Source organism: Phoenix dactylifera, unplaced genomic scaffold (assembly GCF_009389715.1).
Source record: "Phoenix dactylifera cultivar Barhee BC4 unplaced genomic scaffold, palm_55x_up_171113_PBpolish2nd_filt_p 000143F, whole genome shotgun sequence".
Taxonomy (NCBI): domain Eukaryota; kingdom Viridiplantae; phylum Streptophyta; class Magnoliopsida; order Arecales; family Arecaceae; genus Phoenix; species Phoenix dactylifera.
In genome coordinates this window covers 700,236-719,673 of record NW_024067698.1, presented here as the reverse complement: position 1 = coordinate 719,673, position 19,438 = coordinate 700,236, and the positions used below count along the sequence as shown (strand labels likewise).

Here is a 19,438-nt window from a genome sequence, read left to right as displayed (position 1 = left end):
CATTGGTTAGATTTCAAAAACTAGCCGTTACTTACTATTGGGAGGATAAAAAGTACTTCTGCAGAACTAGCCGTTATGCTTCTGCCCGTGCTGGGGTCGACCCAAACTTTCCTGGGATCGACTCAAACCACTGTTCATCAGACTTGGGGTCGACTCAACTTTTACTGGGGTCGACCCAACTTTTACTGGGGTCGACTCATGCTACATTGGGGTCGGCCCTCTCAGGAAACACAGAATCTTATATTTCAGCCGTTTTTCACTGGGGTCGACTCAACTCTTTTTGGGTCGACTCAAGATACAGTGGGGTCAACTCAAGTTCCATTGGGGTCGACCCTCTCAAGGATTCCAGAGATCCAGTTTTGAATGACATAGCCTTGGGGTTGACTCATGTTCAGTTGGGGTCGACTCAAGTTACATTGAGGTCGACCCTCTCAGGGATTCCATAGACTTATTTTCTTGAGGCTTGAAGATGGGGTCGACTCAACTTTCACTTGGGTCGACCCAAGTACTGTTCATCCGTGCCATTTTTGCAAGAATGTGCCCGATGGTTCCTTGATGTGCCGGGGTCGACTCCACCAATCTTGGGGTCGACTCATTCTACACTTTGCTGCAACTTAAGGTTAGATTCATCCATATAATTAATGAAATATACTTCAAGCAATTTTGAATATATGTCATGGTGGTGCTACATACTCTAAACAATGAAAATTACTATTGTCCCCTTAGGAGTACGTTTCACTTGAAACTTTGCCGAATTGGAATTTAGAATTCACTATCCCTTTTCTATCGCAAATTTTATCTCATTGGTAATCATTGAAGTACATCTTGATCTCATTCTTCTAATGTACCGTGGGTGACGAACTTAGTAATAATGTATCATATTTTCTTGTAATTTTTAATTAGATATTCCCTTAATGGTTGTGTTAATCATCAAAATACCACTATCATCCTCGCAACTTACATGTGATGTCTTGTATGGGCGACAAGTGACAAGCTATGATACCTCCACATAGTAATATATAAAAAAAATAAGTTAAATCTTGATGGATATAATATTATTGACTATCTTATTATAACTGATCGATAATTAATTAATTTTGTTTAGCGTAAATAAGTTTATTGGGAGAGGGCGGTGGGGTGGGGAAGCTACGTTTGCAACCAAAGAGGTCCTTATCCTTAAATATAAGAAAAAAGAGAAAAATTGAAAACTATCTTATAATAGGATTTGGGAATGCGGTTTCTCAACGTCCGATTGTCGATATCCCGGGAGATATTGATTCTTTAAAGCATGTCTCCCTTTCATCTCTCCTTCAAGCTTGCTTTTGTGAGGCTCGCTCCATTGGTAATATCCCGAACAAACTACTCTCAAACCCTAGCTAGATATGTGCTTTGCTCATGCTAGGCTAACAACAAACTCCTGATAGGAGTTCTATTTTGATGCTTACTCCCAATAGAAGTCGAAATCCTAGGACTATCCAACTTGGACCGAAACCTTAGGGCTCATTTATAAATAGAACCCTCTCCTCTCCAGGATGATTACCACTAATTGCCGTCGCCTATTTCTTCCTCTCTTTCGCTTAGTGTTGTCGCTGTAGGTTCACTGTGCTAGCTTCAGTATCTTGCCACAGCCGAGGGATTAGACCCCCATCCTTTAGCTAATCCTCTTCCCAATTTTCCTCAGCTTTAGGGTCATCGTTGCTGGCTGAATTAGTGCCAGATAGCCACTGAAACCCATCGAATCAAGCCTCTCCAGTTTTGGTTCTTTTTCTTTTCTATTTCGCCTACTCCATTGTGATTTGATGCTATGGACTTGCTGGAAATCTAGTGGAGCTATCGGCAACCCTCATGACTGTAGAATAGCTTCGGCTACCAACAAATAAGCCAAGCAACTCCAGTCCCTTTTATGTTGACCCCTTGATGGAGGACCACTGCAGGGTAAAGAGAGGAGGAAGAAGAAGAGAAAGAGAAGAGGAAGAAAAAGAAGAAAGGAGGCTAGGATTTTTTTTTTTTTTTTTTTTTGCTTTGACGGGTTCTTCAGACAACACGTGTCTGAATACATCCAAGAAAGTCAAAATACACAATCTCACGAAGTGCCAATAGCAGCTCCCTCTCTCCTGCCCACAGGGCGTATCCTGAGTGGTGGGCCGCGTATGCAGCCACCCAGTCGGCCGCCCCGTTGGCCTCTCTGAATACATGCGTGGCCTGAAAGGCCGCGCCATCCCTCACCATCATTCCGATGTCCCGGATCAGAGGGTGGTCTGTGCTCTCACCACTCGGTCCCTGCCGGATCCACCCAATAACTGTAGCCGAATCGCCCTCCAAGATGATCGAGCTAGCCCGCAGCACCTGCCGCGCGTGGCGAAGACCTGCCCAGGCAGCTCGCAACTCCGCCCCTGGAACTGATATGTCGAACAACTGGCAACCGCCTACTGCCACTACCCTGGAATGAGGGTCCCGTATAACGAAGCCTGCCCCGCCTCGCGTACCTCCATCTAACACCGACCCGTCAAAGTTGACCTTGAGGAAACTCGGGGGTGGGGGCTCCCAGGTGAAAAACACCGTCCGAGGAGCTGCCTGAGCAGAGAAGGAACCCCAGGTGTCCCGAGCTGTCAAGGGTATATCTGAAGGGATGGTGAGTCTGGACTCCATCGCCAGTGCACGAGCAGACTCCGCAACAAACCTCGGCGATATCCTGCGCTCGCCGAAAGTACGAGCGTTCCTTGCCAGCCAGATCTGATGGGCTGTGCAAGTCGCTCTGATGGCCTCCTGATGTGTCCCGAGACTGGCCAACCACTGTCGTATCATCTGAAGGAAGAATCTCCTCTCCCGCCACGTCTCCTCCGGGATACCTGTCCACTGCCATGTCGCCCTCGCCCAAGTGCACCGAAATAGTACATGGTCCACAGACTCGTTTACGCCGCAAGCCCCGCACTCCGTAGGGATCCCCAAGCCACGCCTACTCAGCACTGCTCTCGTCGGAAGGCGATCCCACATCACCTTCCACAAAAAGAGAGCTGCCCTCGGGTGGAGCCCGGACCTCCATATCCAGGTGTAGTCCGGTCCCCGCTCATGCTCCCGCTCGATAACTCGTGACAGATCACCCAACCTGACACTGGCCCTGCATGAGGTGCCCCATACCCGGACGTCTGGCCCCTCGCATCCTGGTACTGGGAGGGAGCGAATCCTCTCAGCAAGATGTGCCCTGAACAACTGATGTAGTCTGATCTCATCCCACTCTGTCCTCCCTGGTGCTAGGAGGTCGCATACCCGGTGCCCCTCTGCTGCCTCAGTATCCACCATCGTCGGCCAGTATCTCAAAGGAAGGGTATCCACCCACGGATCACAAATCACATCGATGACCAAGTCATTCAATACCTAATACATGAGAGGGCTGGTCTTTAAATCATTCAATACCCGGCCGGCCAGTATTTTTTTTGTTCAATCATTCAATACCTAATACATGAGAGGGCTGGTCTTTAAATAGGCCTTACATCATGACCAAGTCAAGTTAATCAATTGACCAAGTCAATCAATTAACACTGACCAAATTTGGACCCTTACATCAATTAATCCCTTACCAAAATTGGTTCACTCAATTGACCCAATTACGTGAACCCAATTGACTTGTCTACTAACAAAACAACTGACCAAATTAACTTTGACTAAAACTAAAGCAAAATGCAGAAAATAAAAAAATAAAATAGACTCCAATGTACCCAATCTGGGCCCGACTCAAATCGGCAGCTCAAGATCATCTCCGAGCTATAACGATGTCAATCCTTGGTGCGAACACAAATGAGTAGCTCTGATGTCCCCATCAACTCCTCCCAGGTAGAAAAAACTCGACCTCGTCCAATGTAGGTCTGGCCGGCTATCGTACTGCTGATGAAAGCGTTGATGGGGACCACTTCAGGGGAAAAAGAGAAGAAGAAAGAAGAAGAGAAAGAGAGGAGGAAAAAAAAGAAGAAGAAGAAAGGAGGCCAGAATTTTTTATTCAATCATTCAATGCCTAATATATGAGAGGGATGGCCTTTAAATAGGCCTTACATCATAACCAAGTCAAGTTAATCAATTGGCCAAGTCAATCAATTAACACTGACTAAATTTGGACCCTTATATCAAATAATCTTTTACCAAAATTGATCCACTTAATTGACCCAATTACACGAACCCAATTGACTTGTCTACTAACAAAACAACTGACCAAATTGACTTGAAGCAAAATATAGAAAATAAAAAAATAAAACAGACTCCAATGGACCCGATCTGAGCCTGCCTCAAATCGGCAGCTCAAGATCATCTCCAAGCCATGACGATGCCAATCCCTGGTCCAAACGAGAACAGGTGGCTCTGATGTCCCCATCACCCCTATCATCAGTTTTTCTTTTCGTTTTCTCTCATCCTGTAGTCTTGACCGGAGGCCTAACTTCTAGCCAATATTGTCGTTGCCATCACCAGCTTTCGCCGCTATGGTTTGAGCATTCTATCGCCTCTTCTTCTTTATTCTGTTTCTTTTTTTTCTCTTCCAACAACCATCCTTCGCCGGTCTTTTGATGCTGCCTCTTATCACCATGAGTCCCCGCCCTCCAGGCCCCACTTTTCCCTCCTCTTCTCTACTCTAAGAGAACATTGAAGGGGGTTTCCTTCCTTCCCTCTCTCTCTTCTATCTCTTCCTCCCTCTTCTTTTCTCTTTTTCTCTCTCTTCATGGCTTAGTGGACCCTAGTAGGAGAGCCTGAAATTCCTTTTTCATGGATCCTGAGTTGACACCAGTAGAAGGTCTTGGATCATGTCGATCTCTGCCAGGCATCATTGGATCCCATTATTAAGAACCCCTTTCATACCACATTTGATATAAATTTTGCTTTGTGATCCACTGGTTGAGTCAACCAAATCTAACCCACCCGGATTAATAGAGACCGTCACCTATCCAGCTATGTTCTTTCTCTCTCTCTTCTCACTCACACATATTTTCCACCATAGATTATAATTACTTTATGATTTTTTCTGATTATGGGTTTCGGTTCCGTAGGGGTGCAATATCCAGACAAGAAGATAATGAGCAAGAGGTCTTAATTACACTCTAAGTCTCTAATTCTTAAATTAAGGTAGAACCCTAAAACTTTATTATTTTCATTTTGAGTGAGGATAGGATAGAAAAACTTAGGGTAAAGGGTAATTCATATATTAAAATTTTAAAATTTAAAAAATAATATTGTTGGTGGTTGATCAAGGATAAATTGGTTATATATTAGTTGCCCATAGAGATCATGATCCCTTTACATAATCACCTTTATATATAATATTTCTTTATATATCATGCATCGATGATTTTGGTTTTGTACAGGATAATTATTGTTCATCATGTGATTGATGATATGAATATATAAGTATATATTTCTTTATCATATATATATCGATGATTTTGGTTATGTGGTCACTTTGAAATTTGGCTAGGAATATAGAGTAAAATTATATTTTATTGAGCAAGAATAAAATCGATTAACTAGATGGATGAGTAATAGATATTTGAACTAACCTCGTCCTATAGATAGTCACCACAAATTTACGTGTGGATGGCTATTACAGATATACGTGTAAAATAGCTACTATGAGCTTACATATAGAATAGCCTCCACGAGTTTATGTGTAGGATAGTTGCCATGAATTTATATATGGGATAGCTGTAATCAGAGACTTATATGTGGGACAGTCGCTATAGGCTTATGCGTGAGATAGTTGCCATGGGCTTACACATGAGTATTATGTCTTTTTTTTTTCCTTGTCATGGATCAGGATATGATTGTGGTTTATCCAAAATCGAAAAATAATTGTTGCCGAATCCAGATCGTAATAATGAGAAATAGAAAATAAGACAGATGAAACCACCGTTGAATAAAAAGATTTTACTTGATGATATTGTGATATATCTTCTTCAAATAAGATGGATATTTGATGATTGATGATGTATATTTATATGCGTATACCGATTTATTTGAGTAGTGCTGGATAGTTGGCATGTGATTTCATGATATTTGTATTTATTTTGGCATTGATTATTTATTATTTTCATCTTTAAATTGTTTATGTTGGAATGCATGTGCAGGTATTCTTATTGAGTTGTAAAGTACTTCTTCATGTTTGCTTTCGGAATTGTAGGCTGCTTGGTGTTTAGCTATAGTTTGAGACCCTGATGCTAGGATGAATAGTTAGAATGTCTCTAATACTAATCGAGTAAAGCAAATTTATAATTGGGTAGTTTCTAATACTTGTTAAAGATGGAAGTGATTTGTTTTGAAATGATAATTTATCATTATCCAGTGACATCGAGGTTGCGTTCAATTTATAGCCCTTGCGTGCTCTTGAGAGGCATGCGGCCGTGTCATATAACCGATATGAGTGGTGACGTAACAAACCATTACTTTAAAATCATTTCAACCACCTCTCCTTTTGCAATGAATCTTTTTATTTATGGATATTTCTTTTGCGAGTCTCCAACCCGGTCAATTTTATATTCTCTTCATTTCAAGTTGGATGCGAGCTTTGCTCCCCTCTCTTTTTCAGCTCTTTTTTTTTTCCTTAAAAAAAAGCTATGGTCCTCCCATGCCTGTACAAGGCTATGAGCATCATGCCCTCGTTTGTGAGGCCCAACCATTAGCCACTACAAAAGAAGGAATAACTCCCGACGCTTTTTTTGGTCTCTACCGACACTTATAAGCGTCGGCGAATTCCCAGCCCACGCGACCCAAAGCGTGGGTCAGACGTCGGGCAGGTGGGCGTGGGTCCGGTTTTTGCCGACGCTAAGAGGAAGCGTCGGCAAAAACAGGGATTTGCCGACGCTAATGGAAGCGTCGGCAAAAACGGCTTTTCCGACGCTTTAAAGCGTCGATAAAGGCGTAGTTTTTCGTTTTCGCCGACGCTTTAAAGCGTCGGGGATTGCTATTTTTTTTAAAAAAAATAAAAATACGAATGTAAATTATAAAGATCAAAAAATATGTGCTGCCTAATCATAATAAAAATAATAATTATAATAAAAGATAAGACATTCTATGGATACATAAAATTAAGAAAGGGAAGCTATAAGATGACTGCTTTCCAAATCACTGCCAACTAATTTCAGATACCAATTTATATGAACAAGTTATAAGCTTGCAAGAGTGCAAGCTAAAACTTACCATCTCTAATGGCTGTTGGACCATCCGCAAATAGCGCAACAACAGCAAGGGTCATGGCAACATCGGGCATTTTATTCATGTTTACATCAACGGCACGCAAGTTTTTTCTCTTGGAAGGATCTCGTGGTGGACCAGTAACAGTGACACTGTTCTCAGTCCATGTAACCTTGGCTCCCATTTTCTCAAGAACTTCTGCGAATTTCACATCACCCTACATCATAAGGGCAAAACAGAGACACAGCAGGAACACTCCTGCATGAGTCTAGGTGCCACACAACTAATTAAAAAAATGATACTTAAATCATTGCAGAAAACAGTAAGGGCATTGTTATATCTACCGAGCAAGTCCTCGTATGTATCCTGGAAGCATGATTCCAGTAGCAATGGAGGTGAGAACACTTGATCCAGAATATCATCAATGTCGGTAAATGTGCTCCATGCATTACCAAGGGCTGGCTGAAGTAGCTCTGCCTGTTTTTTATAATCGTCAAGTCCATTCAATTTATATGACTTAACTTGCACTGAATTTAACTGGCTCCTGGTGTTAGAAGGGAGATCTTTTGTATTCCTGGAGACATGGATTTCTGGTGGAGAGAAAACCAGTTGCTGTTTTCTTCGATTTGGAACGGCATCTACCTCTTTTCGGGAAAGACCTGTTGAGAGAGGCATGAAGAAGTGCTCAGGACCATCATCACTGCTCTTCTCTTGGGACCATTCTGTATTGTTTGATAGCCTTGGCAATGCAGCTTCACGAACAGAACACCTAAGTTTCTGAGCATGATAACCATCACTATCTGTGAAAACAGGAAAAGAAAGGAATTAACTGAGTAGAAAAACATTAATATACAGAAGATTGGTCATGCCCTTATCACCAGAAAACTAGAGAAGTACGAAAACAAGCAAAGAAGCTTAAAATTCAGCAGATATTTATGGGAAAATACTCAAGTAGGCAGACAACCAGAGGTGCCAACCTTGTGTTGCACTATCAGTTTGAGCTTTTGTAAAGGGTGGTGTGGTTGGTTTCCCTACTGGCAGACTTTGTTGGTTTGATTGGGTAGCTGACGCATGTCGCTTTGGTGTGTGCATGCCTTTCCCTAATGAATTTGGAGCTAAACTAAATAACTGGGGAAGTTTCAAAGCAGGACTAGTTGAAACCTTTTCAAGCTGGACAGAGGAGAGTTTAGCAGTCATCCCCGAAACTTCATCACTGGTATTTTCCTGTTTCAAATTGAAAAATGATCAGTTGGAGGATAAATAAACATATAAACGAACAAAATATAAGTCTTGCAAAACCTAAAACAACTCCATTGGACTACTATCATTCAAAGCCGGAGTGTTATGACACATCCAGTAAGAGAATTGATAAGTTCTTACGAGTTGGAAGTTGACATTTTTCCTTGATATCCTCTCATCTTCATATTCTGCTGTTTCCCGCGGACGCCGCGCGGCGGGAGACGGCGAGCTCGGCGGCGCCGGGGGACTCGATCACGGGGAACATGAGTCCCTGGGGGCCGAGATCGAGGGCCTTCTTGGCGCAGGCGGCAGAGAGCTCCGGAAGGCGGAGGATGGCCGGGGTGCGGGCGGCGGCGAGGGCGTGGAGGCAAGGGAGGGCCTCGACGATGCTGCCAGAGCCATGCTCCATGTTGACGACCATGTAGTCGTAGCCGGCGAGGCCGGCGATCTCGGCGAGGGTCGGGGAGGAGCGCAGGAGGAAGAGGCCGTAGAGGGTCTCGCCGGCGACGAGGCGGGACTTGAGGATCCGCGGTTCGGGGGAGAGGGGGGCGGAGTCGGGATCCAGAATAGAGCTTCTTCTGGAGCTTGGGAGGGCGGTAGTCGGCCGAGGGCTTGAACACTAGGTTCCGGCGGATGAGCTGGGAGATGAATTCCTGCCGCTCCTTCGTCAGCCGCTCCCTTGCTCGATACCCCCGAGTATTGATCCTGATACCGATGGTGTCGTAGATTGGCTCCGGAGAGGGGGAGCGGGCGCCCTCTGGCCGGTCGTCGAGGGGCATGCCGGATTGAAGAAGCCGGTTGATTTCAAGAAGCCTTAAGTTGAGCGCCTGGACTTCGGGGTCGAGGTCGGCGACGAACTCCTTCATGAAGTCAGGGAGCTGGACGACCGGCTTGGGCTCCTCATCGGCCCATCGGGTCTTTCACTTTCGGCCACCAGAAGACCCATCGCCAGCGCTGTCGCCGGACACCGGAGGGTCCCAGCGACTGCGGCGGCGGCTATTGATCTCCTCCTCCCCGCCGGACACATCCTTGTCGGTGCCACTGTGGGTCACGGCAACCAGGCCGTTCTCGGAGACCGGCGTCCTCTCGCCCGCAGCGGCGAGAGTCTGGCCGTCGGCTTGGTCGGGCGGGGGGTAAGGAGGTGGGTTTTCAGGGGTAGGGGGAGGGGGGAAGTGGTCGCAGTAGTCGAGGGTTTCGGAAGGAGGAGGAGGGTTTGAGGCGACGGATTGGAGGGTTAAATAGATGCTTGCATTCCGTTCTCTTCGATCTCTGGGTTGAGGGAGGAGGGATGAGAGAGAGAGCGCGGTGGCTTCTGACACAAGCTCGTTGGCTTCCGAAGCCTTTGGAGTTTGGAGAGGTCGTGGGCTTTCGACGACGCTTTTTAGCGTCGTCTTAGGCCCGCAACTACCCCGACCCTTATAAGCGTCGTCTGTTGCCGACGCTTCTTAAAAGCGTCGGCAAATGTTGACGCTAGGCTAAAAATTGCCGACGCTTTAAAAAAGCGTCGGCAAAAAAGCGTCGTTAAAATCCACTTTTTCTGTAGTGAGTCCACGTCAAAGAGTCACATTTGGAGTCATAAAGCATGCGGTCCAGCAAGGGATCAAGCGTTCATTAGCCTCAAGTTGAGTCTCCCTTTCAGCCACTTCAGTTTCCTTCGGCTTTCCTTCGTATGCCTTGTGAGTGATAACGCCCTCATTAACGTACATGACGGTTTACACTTGACATGGGCCATGACGAATTTATGGCCAGATGGAATTTTCTCCGGGCATATTGACAGTTCCAGCCATTTTCATGCATATTGCCACTATCAGTGATTTTGGGAAGCATGTTGACTTGTAGACTTCCATTCAATCCGAATACAGAAATTCGTGGGAGCATTTGGGACAAGTAGGAACGGTCAAAGACTGAGAAAAGTATTAGCATCACGACTGAGGCAAAGATAGCAGAACTCGAGCATATAAAATGATGAAAATGTTGAGTTCAGTGGTAGAAAGGTAGCTTGGAGGCTAAGTTAGGTCTGCTAGACTGAGGCCAAAGTAGTGAAAAGGGTCAAGAGAAAGAGAGAAGAAAAAGATGGGAAAGTTCCAGCCTCGTGCCTTGGTAACTATAGTAGAAAGCTCAGGGTAGTAATAGCAATATTTAAGGATCATTTCAAGGGGTTTACTTTTTGGAAGTATGTACCGTAAAAGTCATATGGAGAGGTTTTATATTCCCTTCCTAAACAATCCGTTGTATGATGAAGCAATCTTACCTTAGACACTTGCCAAGCCTACCATTCATTTCTAATTGTATAGTGGTAATTATGTCTTCTTAAAAAATATTAAAATATTTGTAAAAAAATAGGAGAAAATGAGAGAGAAAAATGATTTTATTGCTTTGTTCCGTCATATTCGGTACATCTCGAGATTATATATACTTCATATTAACAAAATAATATATGAAGATACAGAATCAAGCTAATAATGAAAAATATTACTGACTGATATAAAAGGATTACGTTAATAAAAGAATATATTATGGATGATGTAGATTGTTATATAATTCCTAAAATTATGCTAAAAGAAAATTACAAATAAAAAAACTTTTCCAACACTTTCTTTTCTCAAAAACCTAAAAAAAAGAAAAATCCACTCCAATACACATACAGAAATGGCACTAGTGGGGTTAAGTTTGCTATTTGAACATCAATTTAGAGGGGATCTTGATTAATTCGGTGCATTGGCATGCTTGCTGGCCATGTCTTTGCATCATTACCCTTCAAGGTTTTTTATATGATAAAAATTGATCTCCGGTGTGAGGTTCACTTACCATTACAACATAAATTCGTGAAAGGAAATTTTTAATGAGAAGGTTTATAAAATTCAGTAGAATTAACGTACAGCTGTTCTCATAAAGTTTAGGCATTTACTGAGATTCTGCAGTTCACACAACTTGAAGCGGGTATTGTTGGGAGTTGATTCACGAAGGGTGGAGTAATCCAAAAGTAAGTTGAAAAGCAAGATTTGGGAAATAGGTAGCATTAGTAAGTCGGAAGAACAAAAAAATCTTTCACAGGAAGAGAGGCGACCCTGGGTTTCATTGTCCTTACCACGTACAAACCTTGATGTGGAGTAATATTAATTTTAACCCTCATCACCTAGATATGATCATATAACTCTTCATGGCTACTTTAAAAAATGAAACCTAGGATAATAGTTTCTATACTCATTTTCCGGCCCCTTTGCAGTTATTATCCTCAAATGGAGGCTGTTCAAATCTTGTTTAATGTAGTTTAATAAATCTGTGCAGGTCTACCTTTTAAAATACCGAACTTACTATTGATATGGAATCCTGAATCCTCCAGGATTCTACTAACAAGAAATTAGTGAACTTGGGGTACTCGGCAGTTTTTTATTTTCGCAAGATTGATTTTAAATTAAAAGAAAATCTTATTTGGATTCTTTTTCAACCGATCAAGTTCGTACAGAGTTAGCTAATAGTCAACCCAACTTAAAATAGGATGGATTGAGCTAAGGCAGTTAAAAAAAAAAACCAAATAAAGTTTAAATTTTTTTTGACCACATGTTTCCACTATGCCTTGCCCTAGTCCTCCGCCCTCCATGTCACGCTCGCCACTGTCATCTCCACTAACCTCTTCACCTTCTATTCCTTCACCTGCTTCCATCCCTTCTGGATAGCGGCTACAAGAACCTCTTCACCATCTCCGAGCGCATCTCTCTTGTTTTTCATGAAATTGAGACCTCTACATGCTGGCTCCACCAGATCGAGCGTGAGCTCGTTGGCTACGATACCCTCAACCATTGCCGAGCTCGGCCTCTCACTAGAGCTCAAGCACTTCCTTGCCCGCCATCCCTCACCCCTGGCTACCACTTCTACTCCACCATCATCGCCATGGTCTCCTTCATTAGCCACTCCGCCCTGCTTGACCCCCCTCGGACCCCTCCTCTTGACACTAGCGGGGTCGCCTCCTTGGAGGTGCTGATGACCTCTCCTTCATCTTGGTATATATACTTCTTTGTATCCACCCTGAGGCTGTCCATCATGAGCTCTGGATCGGCATCTTTGGTGGATGCCGAGTCAGGAATCTTTGGTCGCCAAACTTCTTGGATACCTCGGCATTGACCCCCTTGTGGATGAGGAGCATGGTGATGCTATCATTGCCGACGATGAGGTCAGGACCACTAGTGGGGTCCCAGTCAAGGCAATGCTCGGTGCACCACCGGTATTCCTGGAGGGTCTCATTCTTCCAAGCAAACACCACGGTGGAGTCATGGGCGACAGTGATGGTGGTGTTGTCCTGGGTGGAGAAGATGTTGCACGAGCGCCAGTGCAACTTGGTGCCTAGTGTGGTAATCGTTTTCATGAAGATGATGGTCTTATGGAGGGAACCGGAGGTAAAAGTGCCCTTGAAGGGCTAGGAGGAGCCAAATTTGAAGCGGTAGGCCATGAGCCCAAGCATCTCAAGCTCGATGAGCTCAATCTCAAGGCAGCTAATTAAAGTCAGCCTTACGAGAGGTGGACCTTCACGTTGCATTTGCACTCGGAGGAGATCTTTTCTGCGAGGAGAGACAATATGGCGATGGTGATGCTGAGAGCTTCGAGAAGGTGAGACTTTTACGGAGAGGAAAAGGGAGTGGGGAGTGGAAGAGTATATACAAAGGAGCTTGGAGTGATGGATCGATGAGCATCAAGTCGACACTGATACGCTGGAGAGAGGTAGAGGAAGAGGAGAAGAACTGGGAAGCGAGAAGAAGAAGAAAAATGGGGGAAGAGAGAACAAGGAAGAAGGGGGCAATGAAGAGAGAAGTGGAAATGACAATGATAATGGGAAGGTCTCAAAAGTAGATAAAGCGACGGAGGAGACTCGAACACAAGAAGGATGATGGCGGTGAAGGCTCCTGCTACGGTGGTTATAGCCAGGGGGGATATTGACGGTGAAAGAGAAGATGACAGTAAGGCAGCGAATAGAGTTGAAGAGTCAAAGGAGGTTGAGAGATTTTTTTTTGGCGATCTTTAATTAGATATATGGAAGGATAATATTAGAGAATCTAACAGATTATAAGATAATCTTTATTGAAATTCAATTAAATGAAAGGGATGATGTGGTTAGATTCAGTTGATTTGCTAATTTAAAAAATTCGATTAAATTTTTTTAAACCCGGGATGGTTGGAGTGTAACTAAAATAAGGTTAAAAAAAGTGAAAGTTTGATATATTGAAAAGTATTATCCAGCATAGTGTGATCTTAAAATCTATCATGTAGGTTGACTTTAAGTGAAAACTCATCTTACTTTGCCACAAACCTAAAGGCTATCTCCTCTTAAATATTAATTTAAAAAATAGGACAAAAACTAGAATAGTGCCCCTACCAAGAATGGAAGCACAATTTCGAACATTCTTGACGTGCACAAAAAAAAAAAATTACATGCTTTGCTTTCATAAATATATATTATAATTATTATTTTCATTGAGAAATATAGATAGAAAGGATAAATTTGCACATATTAATTTTTTTGATTCAATGGTTGTGATGTAATGAGCTTGCCCGATATTAAAAAAAAAAAAAAATCCTACAAAGTCAAAGTAATTCAATATTAGGGTCTCCAAAGAAAAGAAAAAAAAAATCCTTACAAGGTCAGAGCAATTCAATATTAGAGTCTCCCGGAAAAAAAAAGAAAGAGGGAAAGAGATAAACATCATAATAACTGATTGTAATATTCTTCAAATAGGAATTGAAGGCTTTCAAATCTCTAAATCTTCAGTGGTTTTAAACCTTGGAGGACCTGTTTCTCGCCCATAATAAGACCTCCCACGCGTTGGGTAACGGATGGAAAGAAATCGAGCGATTGGCGGGAGCTTAGCATGATCCAGCAAGGGATTCGTGGGGTCGTAGCCTCGACCACGACCCGTTGTGATCCCGAAATCATCTCCTCTCCCTTCTCTCTCTCTCTCTCTCTCTCTCTCTCTCTCTCTCTCTCTTATGGGAGACTGCTTCTCCTCCGCTTTCTCTTGCCACTGTTTCGCCTTCTCCTCTGTTCTCTCTTCGGAGCGCTCTGTCACTGGTAGTAGAGAAAAGACCAGAAGGTTACGAGATTTTGATCCCTCTCTTTTCTTCGCAATCTGGGCGACGGTTTTTGCTCTCTTTCGATATCTTTCCAGTCTCTTCGATCCGGGCCACTCCTTTCTGGATCTAATCCGGTGGAAAGCTAGCTCCTTGGAGCTGATGGCTTGGTGAAATCTGCTGGGTCTCACTCGTTTCGTCTCTTGTGCTCATCTGGTAATCTCCGCCATCGTTTTCTTTCTTCTTTTTTTTATTTCTCTTTGGTTTAGTTGATGGGTTTCTTTCTATGTTGATTTAGATTGATAGATTACACTAAAAGCTAGCTCTTTTTTCTCTGTTTCGCTTGGAATCCGAACCTCCTCCAGCTCTGTTTGTGCTGTTTTGGATTCTTTGTTTAAGTCTCAGTGGAATAGATCTTTGGAACGAGCTCTGGGAATCTTTAAGAAGCTCGATTTCAGTTTTTTTGACCACCGAAGATGGCGATTTTATTGTATTTATTGTCTATATATCTTCTCTAAACAGCCCTGTTCTCAGATTCGTCGTGGCTTTTCGGAAACTGAAAAGGAGAGAGGAGGCAGTTATCTGCCATCAAGAGTGAGTTATCCTTTTCTTTTCTCTTTTTTTTTTCTTCTCTTCTCTGATTTGTTTCGGTTCACATACCTTCACTTCTTTGGGTGATTAGATTAGCTGCTTTTCTGTTATCTAGAAATGGGAGCCCATCCCGTGGACGGAAGAAGCTATTACCAGAGCGAGGCTCCGGCTTTGGGGCCGGAAGACGGATCGGTCGCCGCAAATGGGAAGCTGGCGAAGACCAGGTTTCGGATTCGATTAAACAAGTGTGAGAAGGCCGGCGAGCAGAACGAAGAGGCAGCTCGTGAAGAAGCGGTCTCTTCTGACCGGAGCTTACGAAGAGCCTCCGATGGTGACATGAGAGCTCGCCATGTCTCCAATGGAGAGCTCGCAGATGATCGAGACGAACACACCGAATCTCAGAACGTCGCAGATGGCACAGTCGTCGAGGATCCCGGGAGCTCCGAAAGCAAGAACGGAGGTGATAACGTGGCTGAGGGGCCTCCTACTTGTGCCGTGTGTGGGAAGACCTTTCCTTCGTTGAAAGCATTATACGGTCACCTGAGATGCCATCGTCAAAGAGACTACAGGGGGGCGCATCGGCCACCCGAAGCAAAGAAGAAGAGGAAGAAGAAGAAGAAGATCCAAATAGGCGCCGGTTCTTCATCCAACAAAGCGCTGACCGCAAAGAGAGGTCACAAAGGGATTCTCGACTTGAAAGACCCTGAAGCCAATGCAGCTGAAATTCTGTTGCAGATGTCAAGGAGCAACAATCTGCGACCTACGCCATGCAATATAGGAAGAGGAAAGAGGAAAGAGATGGATGAGGATGCCATGCATTCCGAGAATGCAGATGGGATCGAAGGCGAGTGCACTGGTGTGGAAGCATCAAGCAGCCAGTCTGTGTTCGAAGGAGAAGTCAAGAAGGAGAAGAAGAAGAAGATCAAAGATCTGGAATCAGTGCATGAATCCAGTCCACCAACTCGAGATAGAAGATACCGCTGCAGAATCTGCGGCAAGTCTTTCTCTACCCACCAGGCACTGGGGGGTCATATGGCGAGTCACAACAAGAGCAAGAACAATTCGGAAGAAGGGGATGGGACAGAAGACAGCAACCTGGCCCATGCTGATGAGGAATTGGCCGATTCAAACACTTTGGTGCCCGGAACAGCAACCACGGAACACCGATGCAAGACTTGCCAAGCGGCGTTCCCCACAGGGCAGGCCCTCGGCGGGCACAAGAGGAAGCACTGGAACGGTCCGGCGATGGCGTCGGCGACGGTGGCGCCCCCACCACCAGCACCATCATCTGAGAGTGTTAAGGAGGCAAACAATGTACCTTCACCTTCTGCACCATCATCTGAGAGTGTTAAGGAGGCAAACAATGTGCTGCTTGGCATTGACCTCAATGAAATGCCAATGTTGGAAGATGAAGAACCGTAGTCTAGAAATTCTTATCATGCTCTATCGTAGGACTAGAGCAGATGACATTTGAACCTTCAATCTGGTTTTCAGTTAGTAGGGTATATGACTTGGTGATCAAATATTAAAGCTCCAAATTTTGTATTTAACCAGTTGTTATTGGGTCGCAGCTGGTGGAGCTGGTGGAGCTGGTAGAACTTGGTTGTGAAAAAGGAACCTTTGCTTTCTTCTCTCTCTCTCTCTCTCTCTCTCTCTCTCTCTCTCTCTCTCCATTCCCTCCTTATTTACCTATCCTTTGTAATGCTATCTGATGCAGCTGTTGGGTGATTGAGGAACAATCCAAAAGGAGAAGTTCTTCTCTCTTTCTGACCAAGTGAGGGGGACCTCATTTACATTTGGTAGCTATTATGTTCTTAAGGAGAAACCAATTGGATAACCAAAAGCTATATTGGTTATTATATCATCATCATTGTCCCTGCTGTTTTCTCTCTCTTTGTTGACATGCAATCTTCTTGTCTTCGAACATATATCTACTAGTACAGGACGCTAAAGCACACATGTGGGAAGTAGTCTGTGTATGAAGAAAGTAATATTATTCTAGGAGTTGCATCCCTTTCCCATTGAATGATTGTTTTGTCCCTGTGCAGGAGCTATCCATCCTAGAGAACAGCTCATATAGTGGAACTCACGAGCATATAACATCATACCCACCAAGAGGATGGAAGATAAAGGAAATTATATTGAAAGTTTTCATGAGGGCATTCTAAGTGAGAATTATCCATATGCTATTCAATTCAGGTCATGCATTATTCTGTTAAATCTATAATATGATTTGAAGAATAGTGACTACAGACTACATTGTTTTTGATTATTGGTAGAAGGGTATATAATACCTACTTGCTTTTGAAATAACAGAGTTATTTAATGCACATATGTCTTGACCTATGCACATAATCCCATTGCTCAACCCTATATACAAGAATTTCACCTTTTGTTGGTTTAGGTGGGAAAAGTTATGGGGCCACACCCCTCAGCTTTGGACCCAAGTATGTGGTGCGAGAAAGGGGAGCTTAACTGCTTGTTGACATATTCTCGTGACCCTCTGAAAGCAACCCTTACACGAATCATTTGACTCTGAGGCCATCTCCACCTCCCTCACGCTCTCTCCTTTACTCCCAAGAGTCCCCACTCCAACCCTCCTCTTCCACTGATCCAAGCAAAAGAAAATTCCTTCATTTGATATTATGTATGTATGTATGCTTGGATGGATGTGTATGTGAGCATGTAGCTTTCAGGAATAGGAACCCAGATGGTTATCTGATGTTTCTGGTGAATGTTATCGGCTGTCCCACACTTTTAAGGGGCGGCTGTAGATGGCCATACGTCAAAGATACATAAGAGAAGCTTTAAAGACTAAAAGCAGAAAAGTTGCATGGTTTATATGAGAGGTAGCTGGTATTTTACAAAGACAAGTTTTATTAATATAATGTAAGGAGTACAATACATAGACAAATAAATTCTCTTCGGTATTTTCTACTTTAAGATCAAATAGAATTCAACATCTGAGGCAAGTCAACTGACTATTTATTTATACTACTTTTTCTTAAAGAAAAAGATTGCTTCAAGGTTACTGTCTTGCATGGTCGACTCATCCGTCTCTCCTAGCATCTGGAATGTCTTCGGATGCCAACACTTATCTTTGAGGTAAATGAGATTTTTATCTCAAGTGGTATATTGAAGTGAGGAGAACTTTGTCTATGATTATCAATGTGGTCGATCGCCACGGAGCATTCCATGACTGAAGCTAGCAAATATGAAGCTCCATTACACTGCTTGGAGGAATTTTTCATTAGTTTTACAGTATGATCGAACCAGATCATCCAAAAAGCTACCAATAGGAACGAATTGGATTGGTGTGTCACCAACAAACTTAAGGAGTTTGGACAAACAATCCATCTATTTTGGCAATTCAAGTGTCGTTCATGCATAAGGAGTCATTGCATATTTACGATTGTACATGCTAGTAAAATTAAAGTTTACACATTACAACTCTACATAAATAAGGGGTCATTGTGAACTTCTAATACTGTTCCTCAATAAGTGTATGTAGCCAATGTTGTGTTAAACGGGAGAACTAACTACTATTCCACTTTACATAATGTCTACTTAACAGTTCAAACTTTATCAAATGGGTGATGGTTTAAATGATGTTACTATAGGCTTTTATTTTGCTTCATTTAGCCATAATAACTTCACCATCCTAACGTAGATATATATGCATCTCTCTCTCTCTCTGTGTGCGTGTGTGTTTCTCTGTCTATGTGTGTAGAGAGAGAGCTTTTCTCTCTGTGTGTATATGTCTATGTAGAGAGACAGAGAGATGTATTTGTCTGTGCAGAGAGGGAGTGCAGCAACATCCCAAAATTTCGAAGTAGGGCTCACTGTAGATAGCTTTCTTCTAGTGAGTCCAAGAAGTGAATCCATTTTGTAGCTATTATTTAGTTTTATGGCCAATTTAAACTTCAGCGAGATTCTTAAGTTTAAATCCTTTTAAATATGTTTCTGCAGTCAAGTTTACTCATGTATGCCTGAGTTGTAATGGTTCATGAAAAGCATTAACCAATTTCGAGTGCAATCCTGGTGTGAAAACTTGCATCAACTCCAATATGACATTCAGTTGATGAGTCTTTCTTCTGTAATAATAAATTGGAGGTATGGTTCATAAGTTTTTACTATATAAAATCCTCAGAATCATTTTATTTCACAATTACTTAAAGCTGGCATTCGTTTCAAGGACATCTGCTGTCTAATCACATGTAAATACAACTCATAGGATATATACTTTTTTTTTTCAGAGAAAAACTAGTTGTATATTGGGCATGCAATGTGGTATAGGTCAAGGACCAACAAGGGCCAACTAACAATGAACACTTAATGGGCCCAACCCAAACAGACCTGGCATTCTAGCAATGAATTTGAC

At 43.2% G+C, this 19,438-nt stretch overlaps 3 protein-coding genes across 4 annotated transcripts; 1 reads left to right on the top strand and 2 right to left on the bottom strand.

Annotated features, from left to right (window-relative positions):
• Positions 1 to 7,102: 7,102 nt before the first annotated feature.
• Positions 7,103 to 8,526, bottom strand: LOC113462080 (AUGMIN subunit 6-like). The gene is made up of 3 exons (XM_039116867.1): positions 8,145 to 8,526; positions 7,512 to 7,967; positions 7,103 to 7,384 (listed from the first exon to the last, which is right to left on the bottom strand). The coding sequence occupies exons 1-3, from the start codon at positions 8,362 to 8,364 to the stop codon at positions 7,380 to 7,382; spliced, it is 681 nt and encodes a 226-aa protein (XP_038972795.1). The 5' UTR covers positions 8,365 to 8,526; the 3' UTR covers positions 7,103 to 7,379.
• Positions 8,527 to 8,587: 61 nt separating this feature from the next.
• On the bottom strand, positions 8,588 to 9,272 carry LOC120104923 (4-hydroxy-2-oxovalerate aldolase-like). Its single transcript, XM_039116832.1, has 2 exons — positions 9,097 to 9,272; positions 8,588 to 8,984 (listed from the first exon to the last, which is right to left on the bottom strand). The coding sequence occupies exons 1-2, from the start codon at positions 9,270 to 9,272 to the stop codon at positions 8,588 to 8,590; spliced, it is 573 nt and encodes a 190-aa protein (XP_038972760.1).
• A 4,946-nt stretch (positions 9,273 to 14,218) lies between these two features.
• Positions 14,219 to 16,680, top strand: LOC103712007 (zinc finger protein ZAT9-like). 2 transcript variants are annotated; one of them, XM_026806548.2, is made up of 3 exons: positions 14,219 to 14,682; positions 15,001 to 15,060; positions 15,173 to 16,680. In XM_026806548.2, exon 3 carries the CDS (start codon positions 15,175 to 15,177, stop codon positions 16,477 to 16,479), a length of 1,305 nt encoding a protein of 434 aa, XP_026662349.1. In that variant the 5' UTR covers positions 14,219 to 14,682; positions 15,001 to 15,060; positions 15,173 to 15,174; the 3' UTR covers positions 16,480 to 16,680. The 2 variants fall into 2 exon arrangements, with proteins under 2 accessions (XP_026662349.1, XP_017699489.1); XM_017844000.3 differs by having other exon boundaries at positions 14,989 to 15,060.
• Positions 16,681 to 19,438: the final 2,758 nt, after the last annotated feature.